This window comes from Aulonocara stuartgranti, assembly GCF_965226115.1.
Source record: "Aulonocara stuartgranti genome assembly, chromosome: 14".
Lineage (NCBI taxonomy): Eukaryota > Metazoa > Chordata > Actinopteri > Cichliformes > Cichlidae > Aulonocara > Aulonocara stuartgranti.
The window spans coordinates 40,568,545-40,593,406 of record NC_138950.1 but is presented as its reverse complement, the minus strand read 5'-3'; the positions used below and the strand labels follow the sequence as shown (position 1 = coordinate 40,593,406).

Below are 24,862 nucleotides of genomic sequence, written 5' to 3'. Positions count from 1 at the left end.
CACCTGACAAAGTCAAATGAACAGAAGAAGGGGGCCTCTGCAGCAGCGGTCCCCAACCTGTTTTACATCAGTCGGTTTGTGTCTGACAGTATTTTCATGCACCGGCCTTTAAATACAACAGAATAAAACCAAAAAAAGAAGATTTCTGTATGACACACGGGAAAAGACCCAGGGAAACCATAAACTTCACACCTGAGGCTCAACTCGCGGTACCTAACGTGGCCCCGACCCTGAGAGCGCACCTGCCTGTGGAAAAGCGCTCTGTAGGGAAACAAACCCCTGATGTGTCTGGGTTCTTCAGTGTAAGTGCTCTGAAGCTTTCATCACTCAGTCCGAGGGGATGGATGTTTGTGTCCTCAGTGATGCTGAAAGCACAAACCTAACACGGTGACAAAATAACCTCCGCCTGCGTTTCACTCTCAGCTCTTCTGGATGATTTTCATGTTCAGTCACCAGTGGAAACTGAGATGATGTGGAAAGCAGAGCGAAGCAGCAACGCTGTGAGTGAGAGCAGAGCATGCGTCCTCCAGGCTTGGAGCAGATCTGCGTGCACCTTGCAGGCTGGTGTCATTTGAGCGGCGAGCTCGGGGACGCTCGCTGACGGCCTTTGAAGTGCTCAGAAGGTTCCGCTTAAAGCTGCTTAAAGCGTACCTTGTTGAAAGCGAGCCAGGGCGAGGAGGTGTACGGAGATTACTTTGGCAGTAGTTAAAATGCACTCGGCGCCACGCTCTCTGAGGAGCTGATTGAGATGCACCTCTCGCCCTCTTCTCTTGACCTTGAACAGCATTTAACTAGAGGTGACGTGCAGAAGTCACAAGCGACGCTAATTCGCATTAACCAGCCTCCACCAGCAGCAGCAGCGGGTCGTTGGCTAGTTTAGATGCAGCCTGATGAGATGCAAATGCAGGGCTGTTTGAATGCTAAAGAGGTCGTTAGCAGATAATAGCAGCGCGTTAAAGGCAAAGCGCCGTTCCTCGAAATGAAGCGCGGCGTCTCTACCTACTACTCTTTAAGTTGGCTCGTGGAGTGTTTGTGCCTGGAGGTAGAGAGGGGCTGTTGAGTTCCCCACCGGTTCCTGACTGCAGTTCTGCAGTGGCTGATGAAACAAACTGCAACCATGTACCAGAGTAGCGTAAGAATGCAGTCAAGTGTGAAAACACAATGAGAGCACCACTGGCTTAAAAACAGAGGTGGGGGGGGCACCGTGCTTGTCCTTTTCCATCCATCACTCTAATTGTACTCTGGTCAAAGTTTGATCCCTTTCAGCGTGCCGTGGGTCTTCCCTGTCCTCCGTGCCAGCCTGGGAAAGTGCAAACGTTTGAGTTTCTGACCAAAGCCTCATTTCTGTCCTGCAGACAAACACGAGACCAAGCTGAAGGGAGTGATCTACTTCCAGGCGATAGAGGAGGTTTACTACGATCACCTGCGCAGCGCCACTAAGGTACAAATCTTTAAGTCTCATCCTTCTTTCCTTCACGTCTCCTCCTCCTGTCACACTGAACATAAGCAGCATGTGCATCCTCGCTTTGTGCTCGCCCGCCTGACCTCGGCCGCCGTGTGCGCCGGGGGATGTAGTTCTATTGTGCTGACACCCTCAGTGACAGAGTCGCACCCTAACTAATCCTTCCCTGTGTCTGTCCCAGTGATCCCAGTACAGACCAGTGGAGTGTTTCGAGCGCTTCCTCCTTCATATGCTTCACAGAATACATCCAGGCTGTATTTATTAAGAAGTGCTGCCTGTGAGTGTCTGATTCCTCTGTTCACAAACGCCTGACGCAGCCGTAGGTGTCTCTCCGCTCATGTTTCTTGCTGCTCGTCTTGAGCCTCCACATCTTGTCACTTTATTTATCTGCGACATAAAGCCGAGCTGCTGTGTTTGACGGGCTGTCGCAGTACACCACGCTCTGACTGCGGGGCTCTGATCGACTCTGGAACTTTGATTCGACTTGTCACTTCCAATGTGGCGTTACAGAGGGAAACTTTAGAGTCTGCTGCTCTTAGCAGCGGCACAAAGAGCTGATGTTACCATGTCAGAAGGAGAACGTGGGTCTGTTTTAATTAACAGCAATTTATTAGTATTTTAATAGTAAACTAACAGCATACAGCATAACAGCATGGGGCGATCGTGGCTCAAGAGTTGGGAGTTCGCCTTGTAATCGGAAGGTTGCCGGTTCGAGCCCCGGCTTGGACAGTCTCGGTTGTTGTGTTGCTATATAAATACAGGCCATTTACCATTTACTTCATGTGTTTCTCTTACCCTGCATTATCTTTAGTGTCAGTGTGGAACCAAAGGTGCCTGAAGTGTGTGGAGACTTTTCATCTGACATGGATGTGTTAGCTGATCCATTGGCCCATCTGTCAGTATCTGCATTTATTTTGGCCCACGGGGGAAAGTAGAGACGGGGAAATGTTATGAGTGTTGGTGTTGCCTAGTTTGTCCACCAGAGGGCACTCGGTGTTCCAACTGGGAAGTTACAAAAATCACCAAATTGGCCAAGCCGAGCAGCCGGGCAGGAACGAGTGGATTTTAAATAGCTATACGTAGCAGCTGTTTGGAAACACTGGATTGTTGGTGTGGAGCTGATGTTAGACGGCTCTAATGCTGGCAAACAGTTTTTTTGCCCGTGTAGCATCACAGCCTCGGCCCACAGTCCGAGTGCCTCAACATAATGAGTGTTTCATTTAAGCTGTGCAACTGCAAGCTGCTCTGCAACCCACCTCCACCATGCTGCTCCACCTGCTCGGCTCGGTCCTGCGGGTCTTCTTCCCAGCTCCTAGGAGAGGCTTTTTGGCTACACAGAGCGAGGGATTCTGGCAGCTCAGTCAACGAACAGGCACTCGTTTGGTGTTTAAAAGAAAAAGAGAGCCTACAGCGCGTAACCCAACAGCTGCTGGTTCTGAAGCTCGTACAGGAAATGAGCTCAGCACCAGAGCGAGACACGTGGGTCGAGCTGCACTGCACAGTAGCTGATCGTCAGTGATGGCTCGTGGCAGAGAAACCCCAACAATCAGGCGAGCAGCACGCACTCTGTGACAGTGGGAAGGAAGAGCTTCCCTTTAACAGGAAGAAAACCAGCAAAACCAGGTTGGGGTGAGGGGAGCCATCATGCTCCCGCCTCCTGTGTCCTGGTCTGCTCTTGTCTGTACCAAATTCTGTTCCCTGTCTGTACCCTCAGCATCCGTCCACCTGAGGGTCGTGCTGCGTTTAAATAGCTTTGTTCTGTGTTTGGCGTCTTCTTTTGAGGCAGAAATGAGGTACAAATCCAGTCCAATAAAAACATACAGTGATGTTGCATAAACCTGAATCGGTCGTTGGACCTTACAGAAGAGACCTGAAGGAGCCTTGAGAGCAGCGGTGACTCGCTGCATGCTGATGGTTAGCTCTTTGTTAACTGGACATTTCCCGTCTCTCTTGTTTTTTGTCCCGGTGTCCTCCAGAGCCCCAACCCCTCGCTGACCTTCTGCGTCAAGACCCACGACCGCCTCTATTACGTGGTGGCCCCGTCGGCCGAGGCCATGAGGATCTGGATGGACGTGATCGTCACGGGAGCGGAGGGGTACACGCAGTTCCTGAACTAAGAAGAGCGCTGGGACAAGCCGGCGGCTTTGGCGGGGACGCTCCCATCACAGACTCTTCCTGTTTCCTGTCCTCCGACGGCTCGCCTTCCTGTTTTACTTTTGAATCTAACATCTTTGATTTGACCGTGTACTTGTTTCCACCTCCACTCTATGTGATTCTGTCTGGATTTAAAAAGGGAGGAAACGTGCGCACGCACACACGTCTGTATATAAACCAAATGTAAACCTGTCAAAGACTTTATTACAAAGCCTTTCTATATTGCCAAATGGAGATCTTATAGTTAACTGTTTGTTGAACTTTTGTATTTTTTGTTCCTTTATTTCTTTTTTACTTGTAGAGAAAATTGCCAAATCACACGATGCCAATGTGTTTTCCTTTCATGACTTTGTTAGACAGGAATAGTTCAATCGAATCCTGTAATCATTTTTAGAAATATTTGAAAAAAAATCTCATTTCCAATGTGTAACCTGAGAAATACTGTAACCCCTGAGTGAGCCGGAGCTGGAGAGGACGTTTGTAACGGCGAAACACAGAGGAGCGCGTTTCAGCTTCACACTGAAGACAATGAGCCAATCACACTAAGCCAATCAGCATCCACAGCTACACCCACGGCTCCACCCTGTTCCTATCTCCACACACAGGCTTACCAAAGTAACTGGAAGTGATGTTAGACTTTGAGCCGCTCACGAGTTCACTCTGCAGTTCTCACAGCAGTTTGCCCCGTGGAGGGTTGGGAAGGTGTCAGTATTCAAGTTGCTTTGTGCAGGATTTGGTGCATTTCAGTTAATGTAGTACAATACACAGTACTGTGTATCAAAGCTAGCAAGAGCTGGTGAGAGACTAAAACATGTAGCTAATGCCACAACAGCGTTAGCTTAGCGTGAAGACTGGAAGCCCTGAGAAATGTTAGCCTGGCTATGTGTGTAAAAACCAGTCGTGGTTTTAGTACATCTCATTGGCTGTCCCACTCAGTCTTCATAGTAAACTGGTCATTTCCTTTGCTTTATCTTGTTGGTTCTCTGTGTTTTGTATTTAGCTGAAGCTAGCTAACTTTCTTAGCAAGCTAAAAAAGAGACAAGCTGCTAGCTTAAAAGTCTCGCTTTCTAGCTAGCTCTGTCCCTTTGCTTCCAGTCTTTTTGCTAGTCTGAGCTAACCCTAACCCTCTTAAAGAGGACCCGGCCTTCTGTATCTTCATGTTCATGTACACAGTTACATCTTGTATACATTCAGTCATTATTTCAATCAGTTTTGCGGCGTCATAACAAACTGATCGACTTGTCAATCAGTCATCTGCTCTAGGCACAAGAAGCCCGAGCATAACAGGCGTTACATAAACACTGGACGCTGCCCCGTGGTAGGCTTCCTGACGTTCTGCAATCAATGGTAGTGGGCTTTCAGGGAGGGGAGGGGGTCTCGAGAGACGGATGCTGAAACCGAGGGGCTCTAAAGTTGCCCAACTGAAGATGAACTGAAAGCAGAGAGAGATGGGTCCTCTTTAAGAAAGCGTTCATAATCCAGACGCTCATCGGTCCTTTGACAGCTTTGAAACTGGACTTTCCCTGAAAGTTTTCCATGTGCTGTTGTAAGCCAGGGGCAACAAGCCTCATCATCAGCTATCCACAGTCTCTACTTTCCTAAATTATTAATTGCGTAATGAAGAAGCGGTCAGTCCATCACATTCACTGGGGGACCTCGAGTCTCAGAGATTGACCGCTACACTGGTCTCACCAAAGCTGCCACGTTCTCAGTGCACTTGTTGAATATGTTGAACAGGAATCTCACTGTGTCTGTATCAAGCTGTCATTTTGCCAACTCTAGGTGCAAACTGCATCTCTTTGTGTGCACAAAGTGGTAAATCTTCTGTTTGCCAAGTAGCCTTTAGCTAACCTGATATGACTGCTGGGAAGCAGCCATCACCACTGCCAGCCTAAGCAACAGCTACCAGATGGCACCAACACAGGACCACACAACACTATGGACTGATGCAATTCAGAACTGTGCCTTGACTATGTTATTGTTGTCGATGCCGTGTCTGTGAGTAGAGCACAGCCTCTCCAGTTATATGAATGCATTGACTTTGTTTCTGAGCTTCACCACGGGGGTGTGGCACCACCCTGAGCGGTGGGGATCAGCTACCACACTATTGGACAAAGTGTTTTATTTTTCTTTCAACCAGTTTAATTCAATATTTATTTCGACGTAGCATCAATTAAGTCATCTGTTCCAAAGTGGAGTGAGAATCCCAACAATCCCAGCGTTTGGTGACTGCAGGGAGGAAGAACTCCCTTTTAACAGGAAGAGGACTTCAGTAGATCCAGGATCAGGGAGCGGCACAGAGAGACTTGATAACAATAAAAAGAATGAAAGCAGCTGTATGCAGATTTAAGGTGGAATTCACCAGTTTAATTAAAAAAATCAAGTGAGTTGCTGTACTGAAGTACAAGTTAGAAGTATTTATACTCCACTGCATTCTCTCATGTTACACTCCAGAAGCTACACGTCGTGGCCTCCGGCTCATTTATGTAGCTCGTTTGTTTTCATTTGAAATCGGCACAGTTCCATTTTTATGGGTCATAACGAGTACAGCTTTTTACACTGCAGTACCGCTGCTTTCAATATTTAGTTGTTTCAAGGCATTTGATTTTGTTGTCCATGCTGACAGACGGCTCTTCTTTCATTACGTACTCATTTCCCCTGCGATGGAGCGATGGGCTGATTCCTTGGTTCCATTATGAACATCTGTCTTAAAACTAAAACCTGCTCAGTCTCTTTCTGTGGCCCGCTGCCTGCACCAGGATGGATAAATCAATCTTGCACCTTCGGCTTTGATGGAGCGCCTTGTGTGGCTCATCTCACCGTGGCCGGTTTGGGATCAGCAGGTTTCCAGTGCTACTTTGATTTGTAGGAGCATGCGGAGCTGGTTTCATGTGTCGGTATAGTGATGATTACTTATAGTTGTGGTGCCTGAGACAGTGATATGTTTACTTATTATAAGACTAGTGAAAAGACCTTAATATACTCTGTCCCTACCACCCACTTGCCTTTTATTTCCCTGCACAGCGAGGACGTGCAAACCAAACTATTCAACACTGGCGAGGCTGTTAAATGCCGTCTGTGGAGAGCAGGAGGTGCACGCATCACTGTCATTCTGTGAAGACGATGCCTGAATGAAAACATGGAAATCAAACAGTATTGTATGGAAAGAAGTACAATTTTTACTTGTATCATTTTAGAAGTTTTATTGTCAGTTACATTTCAGATGGTATGGTAGAGATGTATCAGCGAGTAATCCACCTCACACTCACTAGACTCTAGTGTTCTTCATAAAGTGGTTCCTGTCACACACACACTCATACACACTCTTAGTACTCGGACCATGCTGTTATTGGTACCCTGTATGTCTCGTGTCATTTTCATGTATGGATTGTGTCAGCTCTATTAAACGACTATCACAGATTGGCTGCTTCCTCCACTTCAGCAGGTTCCAGTGTTGAGAGAGACAGACCAGTAACTGCTGTACGGACGCTAACGCTGACTGATTACGGGCTTGTTACACAGCCATCATAATGACAGCTCTAACACTGAGAAAAAACTAAAAATACATGAAATAGAGTCACTCTTAATACACGGCTAAAAAGTTGCTTTTTGTGTATTTTAATGGAAGCAAGGGGAAAAAAAACAACAGTTTGACAGTGAACCTTCCAACTGTCCCAGCATAGGTTTGCAGGAAACCACTTCTACAGCTCATTGATGGTGTCACCTGCAGAGAAAACACAGTTATTTACATGGAAACCAGCCACAAACATTTCCACTCACTTTGTATTCAAATGAAGTGTGTGGATCGTTTCTTCATGGCCACATGAACACTGATCCAGTGTTGGCTTTTATACATTCATATTTGTTCTACAGCCCTCAGATTTACAGACTGTACACTGAAGATGGAAGACAGACTATGATATCCATGGTTTACAGAGAGAGAGCAGATAGAGCTGCAAACACATTATCTGCCAGTATCTGTTGAGTAACTGAGTAATAATAAAATACAGCAGGACCTATTTGTCAGTTAATCTTATTAAACATACTTGATGGTGCTGATGTGGCTGTACTTGAGTGAATTTAATGAGTCATGGTCCAGCACACAGTGCTGTATTTTTAGATTGAAGTTTTGTGTGGCAGAGCAGATCAGCCACTAACCAGAAGGTCAGTGGTTCGATCCCAGACTGGTCCAGTCTGCATGCCAAATATCCGTGGGAAGATACTAACCCATCCGAGTGTGAATGTGTATGAATGTTGGACAGGGAGCACCTTAAGAGCTTAGAAGTGCTTGTGTGATTGGGTGAATGAGTTAGTTGTATAGAGCGCTTTGAGTGCTCAGAGTAGAAAAGCGCTAAATAAGAACCAGTCCATTTACATTTACTGAGCTAACATCATACACCTGTCCATCAAAGCAGCCACACCCCTAATTGTTAAACCTCAGTGAAAGTTCAGCCCCCACACAGCTGACAAGATGCGATAAACCAGACACTGTTCTTGTACCAGCTCGCGTCATGTGACGCTGTGTAAATAAACAGACATGCAGTTTTTGGCACATTGCTCATATTTCTCTGGCTGTGAGCACAAAAGCCCAACTTACCTGGCATTAAACCTATTTACAGCCAATCACAAGAAAGCTGAGAGGAAACCTGACGGGGAGAACTGGGAGCTGAACAAAGGCCCAGTAAGATAAATTTGGATTATTTTGAACTGAAAATTATGCAAAGCTACTCTAATAGGGCCAACAAATAGAAATATTAAACTGAAAATGAGCCAAATAGGTCGACCTAAAATGGAAAAGAGCAAGGAAAAATCAATATCTGTATGAGCTCCATCAGCAGCTTCAGTTCTGCTGAAGTTGAATGTGATGCCATTAATCTACTCGTGATCAACCCCCCATCCGATTGGTGCCCCTCCCTGAGCCTGCCTCTGCTGGAGGTTACTTCCTGTTAAAAGGGAGTTTTTCCTTCCCACTGTTGCCAAGTGTTTGGTCAGAGGGATGTAACACGATTGTTGGGATTTGTTTCTCTGTATTATTGTACTACTACTGCTTTGATTTGGCGCTTTGTAAATAAAACTGAACTGAGTCTGTGCGTCAGTCCTGCACAAAACACTGAAGCATGAAAAGACGCAGTGAATGAAGGTGTTACATACTCTCTGCACAGGAGGACGTGTAGTCGGTGACCGCCTCATCACCTGAAATGAGAGCAAAAACATTTCAGCACCGAACAGAACGACGGCAACTCCAAAGAAGCATCTGCACGAGTTTCGGTTCTTACTCGTCTGGTAGTAATCGTAGACTTTAACCACAGCTGGTTTCAGGTTCCTGACAGGCTGATCCTCTTCGAGTGTCACACTGTAGATCTGCATGTCATCCTTCCTCAGCTGCAGACAACATTCACAGCCGCTGTCATGTCTCATGTTCCTTACAGCAAACCAAAGACTTTCCACAAAAGTTCAAACTGAAACCCTTGAAGTAATCATGATAATTAGGACTCAGTGGCTAAAATGATTTTGGTAATAATGATGTTAGAAATGTAGAGACGGCTGAAAGACCTGCGTAGGTTTAGTTTTTCTCTACCTACTGATGACATTGGCTGACTGCGTCCTGAACTCAGAGGTCACAGTACGGCGTGCTGGGCATCACGTCAAAATACAACCAGCTCCTGCTTATGAGCACCATTTCACCAGCGTGTCACACACACTGTTACGCAGCACTTTGTCTTGTGATTGCTTTTCTTGTGCTTTGATTTGGCACATGATGAGGGAGACATGTCAATTAAAAGGTGGGCGGGCCCTAAAGCTGTGACGCGAGTATAAATGACACAAATGAACATCGTGTTGTATCAATAAGATTCAAACCAAGTGCAGGAAGCCATGAACCAGCAAAGTGTTAAAGAAGCAGCACGGCCATGTTTTTTTATACAAACTTCTTTACGCAACCGGGGGAGTCGCCCCCTGCTGGTCATTAGAGAGAATGATGCTTTGAGGTCATCCAGCTTTTATACAAACAGAGCGGCCGTGCTTCCTACCCCGTCTAAGTAGATGTTGATGAATCCTTCTTCCACGTCCACGCGCTTCACTGAGCGGTCCTTCTGCAGCTAACACAGCATATCACAACAGTTAGTCTGTAGGACAAACACCATGTGGCAGGACTGGCAGCGCCTGCGGCGGGCCAACTGACCAGTGTGAGGGAGCTCTTATCCAGGACGTATCCAGACAGGAGCTTGATGTTGACGATGACCATGTTGGTCTCCTCTCTCCTCCCCTGGTACCTGCAAAAAGTCACACAGTGCTGTGATCCTCATGTGCTCTCAGGTTGTCTCGGGTTTAGATAATTATACCCAAGACACACATGCAGAGTACCTGACATGCACGAAAAGGATGAGCTGCGGCCTGCTGATGTTACACTTGGCCATGGTGTTAGCAGAGACGTTGAAGGCAGAGAAGTCTGCAGGAGGGGGGATGTTGTAAAACATGGAGATCTGCAGAGACACAGCAAAGTCAGGCTGTGGCGAGCGGCACGGCAGCACTAGCAGATCAGACGCTTCACGTCACGCATTAACACACTGCAAAGGAAGCTTTTACCAATCAGACGTCTTTAAATCTCGCTGGTAGTCTGACGGCGGCCCTCCTCCACCTGAGCCTGGATGTTTACCTTCATCCCAGTCTCCATCTGCTGCACCAGCCGCAGGTGGAGGCTTCAGTGGCGTTTCTTGCCTTTACTAAGGACCGTGGCTGTCGCGTCATCAACAACTAGTCGCTAAAATACTTTTAGAACAATAAATATTGTTCTTCCCATCTACCGATCACCTCACTGTGTTTTCTCCAATTTGAGCTCAGTGGACATGTACCAGTTCATACTGGTCTCCTCCTGCTTTACGTTTGGGAACACTGAACATGTACGAGTACATTGTTCAGGTGCAACACACACTAACAAAGGCCTGCTTTCACATATACTCCAGAGCTGTAGGTTATCTTATGTACTGTTGTAACCAGGAAAGTTTCAGAGACTTTGTCCACACTACAACACTCAGAAGGAACGCTTGGAGTCATTCGTCTGCCGTCATACCAGGTCATGCCAGGTCATACCAGGTCATGCCAGCACCATGAACAGTGTGTTTAGCTGGAAGCTGTCACAATGGTTCCAGCTGCTTGTCTCTGTTTAAAAAACTAAATACTTCTGTACTTGGTGTGCTGCACACGTATCTGTGTGGTACCTGTGTCAGTACGCAGTTCTGTCCCTCGGCTCTGATCGTGTACTCTCCTGGGACCTCGCTCAGCTTCTTCTCCTGGTACAGCAGCCTGTTGTCCTGATTCACGGTGAACTCTTTGTTCAAGCCTCCTAAAGAGGTCAGTGTCACTGTAGTGCCCACCTCTGAACTGTAGGTGGCAGCACCATACTTCGCCAACGCTTGAAGGGCCACTACTGTGTCCTGGGGGCCACAGACGGATTAGAAATGTTGTTAGCACAGGTTCAGAGTTCACCCTCCTTTAAGGTTAAACGTGGTCTAACTGACCTGTGTGGAAGAGAAACCGCCAAAGGGGTTCTGCTGCTGAGTGAGCCAGCGCACAATGGCAGAAGAGTACTCCAAGTCAAAGCCTGGCATGGAGGGACCGGACAGCAGAGCCAGCAGCACGTAGGAGGTCATCTCCACCTCCAGAGAGTCCAGGCCTTTCCCAGAAGCCCCTGCTCTCTTCCAGTGACGGGTGCCTCCTGCCAGCCAGGACAAATAAAGGACCAAATAAAGGACACGTCTGCAGATATCCCAGTGTACGCACGCCATCTGTCACACGGCTCACACACACAAACAGACGACCACATTGGCACTCATCACCAATGAACCTAACCCCACGGTGCATTCGTTTTGGATCGGACATTTGTAAAGTCTGATTAGATGTGACAATGAACCAAAGAGGAACCTGTTAGGGTGAAGCTGGTTTCTGCAAGTTCCTGCTCCTATTTAAGACTTTCACGATTATGCAGATGACACCTAAATGTATCTACAAAAGCTCAGTCACACTATGTCTCAAGAAACACAGCCTTTCCTTTCTAATACAAGGTTGGAGGTGTTAGTATTTTCTAGGGCTGCCACGACTTATGACGATTATGTCGACTATCAAAATCATCACGACTGATTTAATAGTCGACGCGTCGTTTGAAGCTTTGTAAGATCGCAAAAGACGCAGGAATAAGTAGCAGGATTTAAGAGTGTAATAACGGACTGAAACAGAAGATGGCAGCACAGCATGTACAAGGATGCCAGCTGCCGTTAAACCCCGAAGAAGAAGAAACTGTGTCCCAGAATTCATAGCGCGGCCCAGCTCAGTTTCCAACAATGGCGGCAGCTAGTTAGTTTTAATATTACTCTTATTATTCTTTCTGGGTCACAAAATAAACGTTTAACATATTTTCAGGCGAGAATGTAGCTGTGTAAACCTCAAATATCTGCTCAGTTTATCAAGACACCACATATTTTCAAAAGCGCTCCGACGTTTTCGGAGACGTCTGTTACCCACTAGCTCGATAGCTAGCCGGGGGCAAGGCTAACTAGAGCCGTGAGAACACCGGACTCCCGGCAGATCGTTTTCAAACCCACCGCCGTCTTTCCCTACTCAGGTTAAACATGATATATGAGTCACTTAGAGAACTTAAAAATGTTGTTGTTTGGCTTTTTTCAGTGTTTTATTTGTTGCTGAGTAAATCGGTTTGGCTGAGATTAAAGTTTTTACACAGCTGAATAAACGTCAAGCAGACAGCTGATTATCAGAAGTGTGAGATGCTCCAGAGTTTACTCCGGTGTCCTGTTATATTTTAGATAGCAAGGAGTTTATTAAACTTCACCGAAACAATCTGCAGATTTCATTAAAATTTAATAAACTATCATCTTGTCTTTATTTTTAGTTAGCACAGACCTTAAACACTTAAAGCTGTAAGCTAATGATAGTTATATAAGAGCAGATGCTGCTGGTGCAATAAGCTGTACGTTTTACGTCCAATGGATGATGATCTGACTAGTCGACTAATCGCAAAAATAATCGGTGACTAGTCGACTATCAAAATAATCGTTTGTGGCAGCTGTTAGGTATTTTAGTACCATGGGAGCATTTACTGGATATTGTTTTATAGTGACATTATGCAGGAAAACTCTGTCATTCAATAAGGCCCCTTTGTTTTAGTTATTTTTCTCTTTGACCCAAGAATTGATGTGTGAGAATCACAGGCTGGTACAAGGTTGAAATACCACAGAGATCACTCCCTCAGCTACATTAGTTTCTTAATCTTTTAGACGCCTGTTGAAGGCCAAATGGTTTGTTTCAGATTTCACTAATGTAAGAACTCTTCGTTTTGTGCCTTGAAAATATGTCGCTGAGATAATCACAATTGTAGCTGAACTAATAAACTACACAAAGGATGCTTCTTCACCCAAGGGCAGGAAGACGCTGCCTTATCTTGGTCTGTACTGGTTTAAACTGATAATCTGCTGTCTCATGAATTTTACCCTCTATATAAACTGTTGTACTTGTGAATAAAGTTGAGTCACTTTGGGAAGACAATCTAAAGCAGTCTCTGTTTTCTTGTTCTCCCAAGCTGCTCCCGAGCTGCTCGTACTAACACGCTGAATGGCATGCTTGAATATTACTTGAGAATATATTTGACTGTGTTACAGACTAAGGGACATTCTCTGCTGATAGGTGAAGGTACATTCTCTGCTGATAGACGTCCACGCCTCGGAGGAAGCCGATCCACGGAGTAGGCCCTGGAAACAGTTTCCTTCAATTTTGGTGTCGAGAAGTGGGATCCTGACGAAGGTAGGCACTTGTCTTTTTATTTTATAAGACTGTGTTATGCCTTTCTCAGTGATCCACATAGAAACGGGATACGCTGACGAGGCCTTCTTCAGTGGCCCACATAGTAACAAGTGGGATACACTGAGGAGCCTTCTTTAGTGGCCCACATAGAAACACAGGAAGTTGCCTGTTGTTTTGTAAAATAAAAGCAGAAAGGACACAGGAAGTTGCCTGCTGTCATAAACTAAGAAGTTGCTCACCAGCAGAAAGGACACAGGAAGTTGCCTGGGGTCATAAAACGAGAAGTTGCTCGTTAAAAAGTGAGAAGTTGCTCACTAAAAACATAAAATTGCTAGCAAAAAATCAAGTAACCTCAGGTGTGCCACAGCAAAAATAAAAACTAACTTAAATCCTTCAAAGCGTCTAAACCCCTCTGGAAATCACTGACCATGGGTCAGAATAATTCAAAGACCTTAGACGGGTCCGATAAAAAATCAAAATTAACTGTAAAACCGAAAAAAATAAAATATAAAATCACAAATAGCGGCTCAGTACGACTCCCACTTCCGGTTACGTTTAACCCACGCTCGCGAATCAATGAAGACTTCCATGATTACGTATCCAGGACATGCGGAAGTGCTTACGTGACTGATTTCGTCTCGAACTTAAGAACTATAACTTTAATGCATCCTAATGTATTTCCGGAGCCCTATCCCGAACGATTATCGCCAGAAAACAGGTCAGTAGAAATGTTAAATACTATTTGTGATAAGAAAAGTAGGCTGATTAAAAAGTCCTGTAAAAAATATATGATAGAATGTCGTGATGTGACCAATCGCATGCTACCACTATGGAAAAAAGGACCCGAGCCAGACGTAAATGCTTTAAATCAAGCCAGTGTAGGCTCTAGTAAATCCACTGCAGAAAAAACTAGCCTTATATGCCCATCCGTTCAACCTACGGCTCCGCCGCCTTATGATGAAAAAACAGAATTAATAGCTGCTGCGGCGGCTGCACGTCATCAGCGCGTATATCCTGATTTAACAGCAGAATCCCAAAGGAGTGAGGAAGGCACTGAAATGACATCTAAATCAGAAGAAGATGACTGGTTTAACCTAGATCAAAGACAGGAACGAGAATACACTGAACGAGAAAGAGAGTTACAGGAACATAAAAAGCAAACAAAACAGTTAATGACAGAGTGTGAGGAAATCATGAAAGATCCTTTAACTGAACGTACGGAAGCCGAACTGCAGGAAGCCGTTTCTGTCATAGATAATCATGTTCAGCGCCACACTAGAGTAGCGAATGGTTTAACTGTGCCAAAAGCAATAACTAACACCAGAAATTTAATAAGGAACTACTTAAAGCAAAAAAAAGAGGAAAAAACTCAAGAGGGCCCCCACAAAAACACCCGTTATAAAGAAAAGCAGGGATCACAATTTAATGACGTCAGCACCTCCCTCCCGTTCATGATAATAGGGGACATGTGTTGCATTCAACCCCCTAAAATTTCAGAGTTAGCAGCAACCATTAAAGAACTTCCCGATCCTCTACAAAATCCTACAGCCTTTGTTTCTGCATTACAGAGAAGTACCAGATACCACCACTTGGGTGGGCCTGACTATAGATATATATTATGTCAACGAATTCCAGGTGTGACTGAATCTCAGCTTATTGAAGAAGTAGAGGAACTAGACCCTAAAAATGACCAAGCAGCCAACACCACCTCGTTTTTGTGGATAAATGATGACAAAATCACAGCCTTTTTTCAAAATCTAAAGAGATTTCTGCTCACAATGTCTAGAGATAAAATTGATTTAAATGCAGTAACCATGTGTAAGCAAAAGCCAGATGAATCCATTCTAGTGTTTATGAAACGTTTCACACACTGCTGGACTAATGAGGCATGCATGCCTGAAGGAGGAAATGATCAGATTTTCATAACAACATTCTTAAACAATATTCATCCAGAATGTTCACAACTATTGAAGCTGACTGCCACTGATAATCTCTATGACATGAAAATAAAGAACTTTATCACACTTGTCAAAACAAAAGCTGGTGCAGATCTTTTCCCCAACAGCACGAAGGCTAAAAGTGTTAAGATGATGTTGAATTTTGATGTTGAAGGCTCAGAGGAAAGTGAAAAAATGATGTATGCAGGGGCCCCGTCCCCTCAACAAGCGCAGCAGGGAGATTTCAGAAGGAGAGATAGGAGTGGAGACGTATGTTTTTATTGTGGAATAATAGGACACTGGAGGAGGGAATGCAAATCAGCAGCAGGTAGATCTCAACCACAAAACACAGGACCAGCTCCTGCCACTAGGCGTAAGCAGAGCTCTTACAGACAAGGTAACTGGCAACGCAGACAGGAATCACATCAAAATAATGGCCCCTTTGCACTTAGGCAGCAACCTTATAATCCACATTTTAATCCCCACCCATATGATAACGAAAGACTGGACCGACAATAGGGAGGCCCAGGTGAAGATGAGGGACAGTGTGAAGCACTACACACGATGCTGCATTTGCAATTGTCCCGTAACACAGAAAGCTTGCCCATGTTAGATATAGAGATAGGTGAAAAGATTTATTCCTTTTTAGTTGACAGTGGAGCCACTAAAAGTTCACTGTCTGGAAAATTCTATAATGGGCCTGTTTCCTCTGTGTGCATCAACACCATGGGAATAAACGGAACTCTAGTGCAATGCCCCAAAACTCATTCTCTAAAAACACGCTGGGGCCCAAAACCAGATGAAATTACATATCATCCATTCATAATTATTCCAAACTCGCCTGTGAATCTATTAGGCAGAGATTTAATGGCAAAAATGAACTTGTGTATTTCATTTAACACAAAGGGTGAAATGTTTGCAGATACTGATAACAGCTATGTTTTCTCTGCCCTATGCACCGACACCATGGAGAAGGAACATCCTCTGTGTCAGCTGGACGCCTCAGCGGAGAATGAACTCAATATCCATCTGACTGGTATCCCACGTCACACTCTGTGTCAAAAACATGTGCAAACACCGTTACCAGGTAGCCCCATGCCTGGAAGCCACATATTTGTTTCTCTCACACTGTTCAACAACATGATAACTGCTCACACCAGTGAAGGCCAAACAGTGGTTTTGTCACATAACTCAGACATAGGCTATGACATCACTGCACCATGTCAACACATAGATCTAACCTACCCCATACACTGTACTATCTCTGCTGTCACATTGCCAGCTGAATATCAAAACATGACATTATGGTCAAGAGGTGAGAATGATGTAGGATTTATTGACTGTACACCTTATCATGCTCAGCTGAAAAACAACAAGCCGGTATATGTCAAGCAATATCCCATTTCCGCTGAAAAAGCCGCAGCCTTAGACATCATCATAGGAGATTTATTAACAGCTGGAGTAATAAAGCCCACAGTATCTCCATATAACACTCCTGTCAATCCTGTGCCAAAGCCTAACAAACCTGGCGTATGGCGTTTCACACAAGACTTAAGGCAAGTTAATGCAGTCATTAAGCCTCTGCCACCTATTGTCCCAGATGTTCCCAGCATACTGACATCTATTCCAGCAACAGCTACACATTTTACTGTGGTGGATTTGTGCTCCGCCTTTTTCTCAGTACCTGTGCATATAGACACACAGCCGATATTTGCTTTTACACATAGAGATAAGCAGTACACATGGACTCGCTTACCCCAAGGCATGGTAGACAGCCCTGCGGCTTTCTCAATGGTAGTACGTGCTACCCTGGACGGCTTCACTCCTCCAGAGGGCTGTACTCTGATCCAGTATGTAGATGATCTCCTCCTCTGTGCTGAAAGTGAAAAACTATGTCAAACTGCCACACACATGCTACTCCAGCACCTCCAACAGACTGGCCACAAAGCATCAGCAAAGAAAATGCAGTACTGTCAGACTTCTGTTCAATATTTGGGATTTACACTGTCTCACGGACAACGTTCTATGACTACAGACAGGGTCAAAGCTGTGACCTCTGTCCCTAAGCCCACTACACAGAAAGAAATGCTGTCTTTCCTAGGCATGGTGAACTATTGCAGACAGTGGATACCAGACTGTTCTTTTCATGACCACATTCTGCGTGAATGCTGCAAAAAAGACAAGCCTCCTCGAATACTGTGGTCCACAGAAATGACTGCCTCTTTCAATGCATTACAGGGAGCGCTGACCTCCGCCCCTTGTTTGGGTCTGCCTGACTACCACTTACCGTTCCACCTGTACGTCACAGAGAACGGCACAACCTGTGCAGGTGTATTGGCCCAAGAGCATGGCTGTGGCTACCGTCCAGTAGCCTTCTACTCAAAGGTGCTGCCAGCAGTAGTTCAGGGGATGCCGGCCTGCCTGAGAGCAGTAGCAGCTTGCTCTATCATGATAAGGGACTGCGAGAAGCTCACACTCTCACATGACACTATTCTACACACCAATCACCAGGTCACGACCATTCTAGCAAACATAACTACACAACACATGACCGCACAACGTCGCTCAGGTTATGAAGCTACACTAACTTCAACAGCAAATCTCACTATAAAAGCAAGCAGCACACCCAATTCGCCAGCACACTTACTCATTCGTATGCTGTGTTCCTCTGACCGACAGGATGGTTCAGACGACCCTGACGATCATGATTGTATGACACGTATACAGGAATCCACAGCACCACGCCCAGACTTAGAGCAGACACCAATCCCAGACTCAGTCATTGTTTATGTGGACGGGTCCTGTTCAAAACCAAATGACAACTTATTTCTTTGTGGCTATTCGGTGGTGACATTGCCTGACATCATACTAGAGGCTCACTCATTACCATTTCACTCAGCACAAAAAGCAGAGCTCATGGCTTTAATACGCGCCTGTGAGTTACATGTGGATAAGCGGGTAACAATTTACACTGATAGCCGTTATGCATTCGGTGTGGTGCATGACTTTGGCACATTGTGGAGACAAAGAGGATTTAGATCTGCTGATGGAAAACCGATCGCTAATTCTGACCTTGTTCAAAGACTTTTGCAGGCTATACAGCTGCCATCGGCAATTGCAGTTGTTAAAACGAAGGGGCACAGCACGGCTGACACAGACGAAGCAGTGGGAAATGCTCTTGCAGACGTAACCGCGAAAGCAGCTGCTGCCTCACAGCAACCACCCAGAAGGGAAGTATTATCTTTGCCTTTACAGCTGCCACTTGTCACGCTCCCAGACTATTTAGAAACAAATGTTGACCTAAAATTCATACGAGAGCAAGCCTCTGCCTTAGATTACACTTACTGGGAAAGTAATGATTGTACCTTAGATAACAGAGACGGCTTATACAAAAACCTTGAGGGTTTGATTGCCCTCCCATCTTCACTACTGCCAATCCTTGTCCGCCATTTTCACGGTGTGAGTCATGTCGGACAAAGAGGGGTAATAGGAGCAATAAAATCAAGATTTGTAATCAAGAAAACATCACACGCAGTAAAACGCATATTAGCAACCTGTCTAACATGTGCACGAACTAATGTAGGAAAACCAAAAGCAAAACATCAGCATTTACCACAACCAGATTTCCCATTTCATACATTACAAATTGATTTTACACACATGCCAGCACAAGGAAGCATCAAGTACTTACTGGTAATAGTGGACCAATTTAGTAAATGGGTAGAAGCTTATCCAACATCAAAAGAAACTGCAGAAGTAGTCTGTCAAAAGTTGTGCAATGAAATAATACCCAGATTCGGAATACCTCACCAAATTAACAGTGATAGAGGACCTTCATTCACATCAGAAGTAATTCAAAAGTGTGCTAAAACTCTAGCAATAGACTGGAAATATCATGTGCCATACCATCCTCAGAGTTCAGGAGTTGTAGAAAGAATGAATAGGACCATAAAAAATCGCCTGACTAAAGCAATGATAGAAACAGGAATGACCTGGATCAAACTACTTCCTCAAATCCTCTGCGAGATTAGAATGACTCCATCCGCAGCAACCAAATTATCTCCATTTGAAATAATCATGGGAAGACCGTTTCCAACACCATGGTCAGCCTCCAGAGGGGCACCGCTATTGGAAGGGGACATAGACACTGCATTGTCTGACTATGTTCATAACCTGGTAGAAACACTGAATAATAACTATCAGAAAGTTTGTCTCTCTCAGCCTCTCCCTTCCATAGATCCAACCCATCCGTGGAAACCAGGAGATGCGGTGTTGGTAAAGTCGCTAAAACCAAGGGCACTCGGGGAGGCCGCGTGTTCCAGCCCCCAGACTGTACTTGCAGTGACGAGAACCAGCATCCTAACAGACGGACAACCTCAGTGGATTCATGCCAGCAGGGTTAAGACCAGCCCCACCAAACCACCTAAGGCGTCGGATCAAGTAGATGACGTCTCAGGCGAGCCAGCGCCCGGATTCAATACACCTATAGATGACGACTCAGGCGAGCCAGCGCCCGGATCCAATCCACCTACACACACACAATCACTGATTAACACACAACGCCTGAAAGAGCCAAGACTCAGAAAGCCCTTTGATCCCCCGCCTGAACAACAACAAGGTACTCGAACATCCAGCAGGAACAGAAAGCCTAGAGTACCACACAATGTCTAACCTGATAAAGATAGACTCGTTTCATCCTGATAATGGAGAAAATGAAATGCCCATTGTCATCTCTCGAACCTGGGACCAGGCCAGGAGACGACTAAAGAACTGTCTTTTTTATATATTTAGGTTATTAATCATATCTACTGCATTAATCTTAGGATTTTTATTTACTATTTCGTATTGTAAAGTGCAACCCTGTTCACGTTTCTGCAAGCCACATTTTGCTGACAATACCTCATGCTCCACTTGGCAAGACACCCACCTAGTACACTCGTCACGTTCTCTAAAATCAGTAGAAAGCAACACAGACACCACCAATAAACCATCTTATGCACCCCCTAGAACAGGAACTAACGCCTGGTATGACAATGCCAGAACAGCCGCTCGTGACTTAGGAAACAGTAACTGTTATGTCTGTTCAAAGGGTAATCCAGAACAGGTCATAGTGGGATATCCAATTTCAGGTTTTCCCTTAACAAAGATGCTATTCAAAGATGATAAAAAGGGGCCCTTAACGGTAACCCTGATTGAAGCGCTGCGAGTAGAACTAAGTCCTTTAGATTGTTTATTCATATACACAGCACAAGTCTCTAGTAAGGATGTTAGCATGATTAATGATTCTACCCACCCCTGCAACCAAATGAAGCGCCCCGAAGACCGCACTGAACCTCTTTCGCCCCCAACACAGGTGCGCCATCACCCAAATATTTTGATGACATGCATACACCGACCAAAACTTGAAAACATAAATTATGACACACAAAACTATACGTTCTTTTCTGACTCTCCAGGAGCACGCTGTAACGAAACATGGCTAGCAGCGAGTGTTGACAGGACACAATATAAACATATGTTTTCTTATATATATGCATATATAAGTACGCATTCAGATAACTCAACAATCCTGCATTCGCCCAACACACTAAACGACTCGTACTGGGGAGGCATATTAAAAGGCTTTACGGCTTCGCGCCTGACCAGACCAATCCCACATGCTTATTGGATGTGCAATAATACTCTTAGATTAGCCTTACCTGTTAATTGGACCGGTACCTGCGGTCTAGTAACTTTAGCTCAAGAACTACTGATACAACAAACCTCGGATCTGCCTGTATCCAGCAGACGGACGGAACGCTCCGCTTATTCACATAACGTTTACATAGATGCTATAGGAGTTCCACGCGGGATACCAAATGAATTAAAGGCACAAGGAGAAATATCAGCAGGGTTTGTCTCAATACTACCGTGGATACAGGTAAACAAAAATGTAGGCTGGATCAATTATGTTTATTACAATCAGCAAAGACTTACTAATTTGACCAATACGGCCCTTAAAGCCCTAGGAGAACAGATGTCTGCTACCTCCTTAATGACCATGCAAAATAGAATGGCCTTAGATATGCTGTTAGCTGAGAAAGGAGGTGTTTGTGCTATGTTTGAAGATTTTTGTTGTACTTTTATTCCCAATAATACCGCCCCTAACGGTTCATTTACACAAGCTATGAATAAACTTGAAGCATTGCAGATAGAACTAAGAGCCAATACAGGTCACGGTCAGTGGCTAGACAAGTGGATGCAGGACACGTTTGGAAAATGGAAGGAACTCATTGTAGCCTTTGTAACAGTTGTAGCATGTATTATTTTGTTTTTGATGATTATTGCCTGTTGTGTGATACCCTGTGTACGCTCAATGATAACCCGTATAGCTACCAGTACAGCTACTTCAATGTATTTGCAATTAGCACAAATTGATCCTGAGGATGTGCCAGATGTTACCAATGATGTTCCTGATGTGTATATTGAACATTAGGTTGTGAACTATTACATTTTATGATTTGCTTTTTATATTATGTTATTACATTTGTGATTTTTCCTTTCTATTTGAGTTATTATTTTAAAAAATAATAAAAGAGGGGAACTGTTAGGTATTTTAGTACCATGGGAGCATTTACTGGATATTGTTTTATAGTGACATTATGCAGGAAAACTCTGTCATTCAATAAGGCCCCTTTGTTTTAGTTATTTTTCTCTTTGACCCAAGAATTGATGTGTGAGAATCACAGGCTGGTACAAGGTTGAAATACCACAGAGATCACTCCCTCAGCTACATTAGTTTCTTAATCTTTTAGACGCCTGTTGAAGGCCAAATGGTTTGTTTCAGATTTCACTAATGTAAGAACTCTTCGTTTTGTGCCTTGAAAATATGTCGCTGAGATAATCACAATTGTAGCTGAACTAATAAACTACACAAAGGATGCTTCTTCACCCAAGGGCAGGAAGACGCTGCCTTATCTTGGTCTGTACTGGTTTAAACTGATAATCTGCTGTCTCATGAATTTTACCCTCTATATAAACTGTTGTACTTGTGAATAAAGTTGAGTCACTTTGGGAAGACAATCTAAAGCAGTCTCTGTTTTCTTGTTCTCCCAAGCTGCTCCCGAGCTGCTCGTACTAACACGCTGAATGGCATGCTTGAATATTACTTGAGAATATATTTGACTGTGTTACAGACTAAGGGACATTCTCTGCTGATAGGTGAAGGTACATTCTCTGCTGATAGACGTCCACGCCTCGGAGGAAGCCGATCCACGGAGTAGGCCCTGGAAACAGTTTCCTTCAGCAGCTCTAGTATTTTCTAACTGCAGACTAACCCAAGGTAGCTTGTTTCGACTGAGAGGCTAATTCCTACTGTCTGTCTCAACAAGCCTGTCTTCAGATGCTCACAACAGTTATTGCAGCACTGTGAGAGCACGCACAGCACATGACACAAACACTTCTATCAGGCAAACAATTATACGATGCCCTGCTCAATTTTTAAGCTTTCACACTTACAAAGAAATAACACCATAAAAATGGAGACAGTTCATTTTAATTCAGAGTCAGAATATCAACCACAAATCCAGAAAAAGACCAAAGAGCTGTTAAAGTACTTCAAGGACAGACCTGCACAAAGCTGTACGAGCTACCAGACCATCAGCCACGGTCAACTGGTGCGATTATTCAGAAATATACAAAATGTAAAACGACCATCAATCACCCTCAGTCTGGAGCTCCATCTGGCCTCATGGAGCGAGGATGAGGAAGGAGGGTTTTCAATGATCTGAAGGCAGTTAGGACCACAGGTCAGCACTGGTAGAACCATGTCATGGTGACATGAAATCTTGCAGAGCCTGACTTAAGTTTGCCAATGAACATCTAAATAATTCAGGCCTGGGAGAAGATGCTATAAGGCCACAGCATGGCTTCATCACACTGAGGGACCGACTCCTTCCTTTAGCCAGAACACTGAAGACGGGTTGTGGACGAGTCTTGCAGCACGTCAGTGACCCAAAACATGTCACCAAGGTAACAAAGGAGAGGCTAAAGATGGAGCCAGTGTCCAGATCTCAGTCCTGTAGAAAATCTGTGGAGGGAGATGAAGCTGAGCAAACAGCAGCCGAGACACCTGAAGGATTCCTGTAAAGAGGAGTGGACTACGATCCGTCCTGAGATGTGTGCAAACCCCATGACGTCTTACCACCGTGCTCGCCAACAAGGCTTTCTCCACCGAGCACGAAGTCATGTTTTACTTGTGGATCCAATACTTATTTCCCTCCATAACAGCAATTTAATTTATAACTTGTAAGTAATGTGTTTTTCTGGATATTTGGTTGACATTCTTTCTCTCTCCATTAAAATTAAACCATCAGACAGACATTTAAAAATTAAAGACTTCTTTGTAAGCGAGGATCAAACAATGATTTCCAAGTTTTAGACTTAACTGAAGTCGAGGGAGATGACGATGACGCTGCGTTCTCTCTTTGTTTCAGCCAAAAAGATCCATTTACTGAGTTAAGGAAGCAAAGACTCGTTCTTCCTCAGAGGGAGGAAGTTTATTGCATCATAGAGTTGGATCAGTGTCAGCCTCACCGTGTGTGTTCGATTTCTCATGAAGAAGGGTGATGAGTTTGCTCCTCATCTCCTCGTCTCCAGCCAGAGTGAAGGTGTAGGACAGCAGGGCAGTGGTGTACAGGTTATCGAGCTGGCCAGCCGCTGCAGCCTTCAGACAGGTCAGGCTGTTGTGTACCATGGGATCCTGTCACACGGCAGACATGAGCACACGTATGGGACAGACTGCAGGAAGTGCTCAGAGTAAAATCACGCGTGTTATTCAGGACCGCTGTCGTGTAGCTTTCATTCATTTGCTAGCTCTGCTCTTCCACACAGCGTACGGCACAGAGAGCAGATGTGACAGAAACAGGATGAAGAGGAGGCGACTTTTGTTGTGATTTGGCGCTATATAAATAAAATTGAATTGAATTAAAACTGGGCTGCAAAGCAGCTTGCAGACAATCAGGAACTGTAGGGCAGATACAGCAGCTTAAAAAGTGTAATTTGAGGTTTAATCTGTATACAAGATAAACCATCTCATGATGTAGAACGGTATGACAGTGGCTGAATGTGACACTGAGACACTAACGCTAGCATCTACACCTAAAGCTACGATGGTCGACAGAAATGCACACGACCAGTTTCACCTGATTAGTATTGCTGAGAAACCGTCGTGTTACAGCAACTGTTTTAAATCGGTAAATGTCCTGATTTTCAAAAGTGAAGTGAGACTTACTGTAACATTGGCGTCAAGCTCCAGCATGGCAGCAGTGATGTAGGCAGTCAGGGACACGTCGTCACTCACTCCTCCCTGTGGAAACATGACAACACCGTATGCTCACAAAACAACCACAGAGCATTCTTTTGTAATGTGTCTCTATCACCACACTGTTTAATGTGATCATCCACGAAATGTGACGGAGAAAACAAAAATGAGGCTCCTTTAAACGGTGTGATGCTCCAC

At 44.8% G+C, this 24,862-nt stretch overlaps 2 protein-coding genes and 1 long non-coding RNA gene across 14 annotated transcripts in view; 2 read left to right on the top strand and 1 right to left on the bottom strand.

The window, feature by feature from the left end:
• The window catches only part of phldb1b (pleckstrin homology-like domain, family B, member 1b), a 113,762-nt gene extending 106,726 nt beyond the window's left edge, over positions 1 to 7,036 (top strand). For all 10 annotated transcript variants that reach the window (XM_082504227.1, XM_082504224.1, XM_082504226.1 and 7 more), the window contains 2 exons: positions 1,356 to 1,441; positions 3,439 to 7,036. In XM_082504227.1, the coding sequence (XP_082360353.1) occupies positions 1,356 to 1,441; positions 3,439 to 3,579 (227 nt within the window). In that variant the 3' untranslated portion in view covers positions 3,580 to 7,036. The remainder of the gene's footprint in view (positions 1 to 1,355; positions 1,442 to 3,438) is intronic.
• Positions 7,037 to 7,218: 182 nt separating this feature from the next.
• Positions 7,219 to 24,862, bottom strand: part of LOC309688468 (alpha-2-macroglobulin) — a 73,695-nt gene continuing 56,051 nt past the window's right edge. Inside the window, exons 27-36 of the mRNA XM_082504238.1 lie at positions 24,635 to 24,709; positions 23,938 to 24,103; positions 11,134 to 11,330; positions 10,834 to 11,049; positions 9,980 to 10,098; positions 9,798 to 9,888; positions 9,646 to 9,714; positions 8,893 to 8,998; positions 8,768 to 8,809; positions 7,219 to 7,340 (exon numbers count right to left, since the gene is read on the bottom strand). Coding sequence (XP_082360364.1) covers positions 7,318 to 7,340; positions 8,768 to 8,809; positions 8,893 to 8,998; positions 9,646 to 9,714; positions 9,798 to 9,888; positions 9,980 to 10,098; positions 10,834 to 11,049; positions 11,134 to 11,330; positions 23,938 to 24,103; positions 24,635 to 24,709 — 1,104 coding nt within the window. The 3' untranslated portion in view covers positions 7,219 to 7,317. The remainder of the gene's footprint in view (positions 7,341 to 8,767; positions 8,810 to 8,892; positions 8,999 to 9,645; positions 9,715 to 9,797; positions 9,889 to 9,979; positions 10,099 to 10,833; positions 11,050 to 11,133; positions 11,331 to 23,937; positions 24,104 to 24,634; positions 24,710 to 24,862) is intronic.
• On the top strand, positions 13,444 to 22,431 carry LOC309688501. Of its 3 annotated transcripts, none has more exons than XR_014271087.1 (2): positions 13,444 to 16,399; positions 17,602 to 22,431. It is a non-coding gene; the product is annotated as an uncharacterized lncRNA (long non-coding RNA). The 3 variants fall into 3 exon arrangements; XR_014271088.1 differs by having other exon boundaries at positions 13,444 to 16,450; positions 18,447 to 22,431; XR_014271089.1 differs by having other exon boundaries at positions 13,444 to 16,450.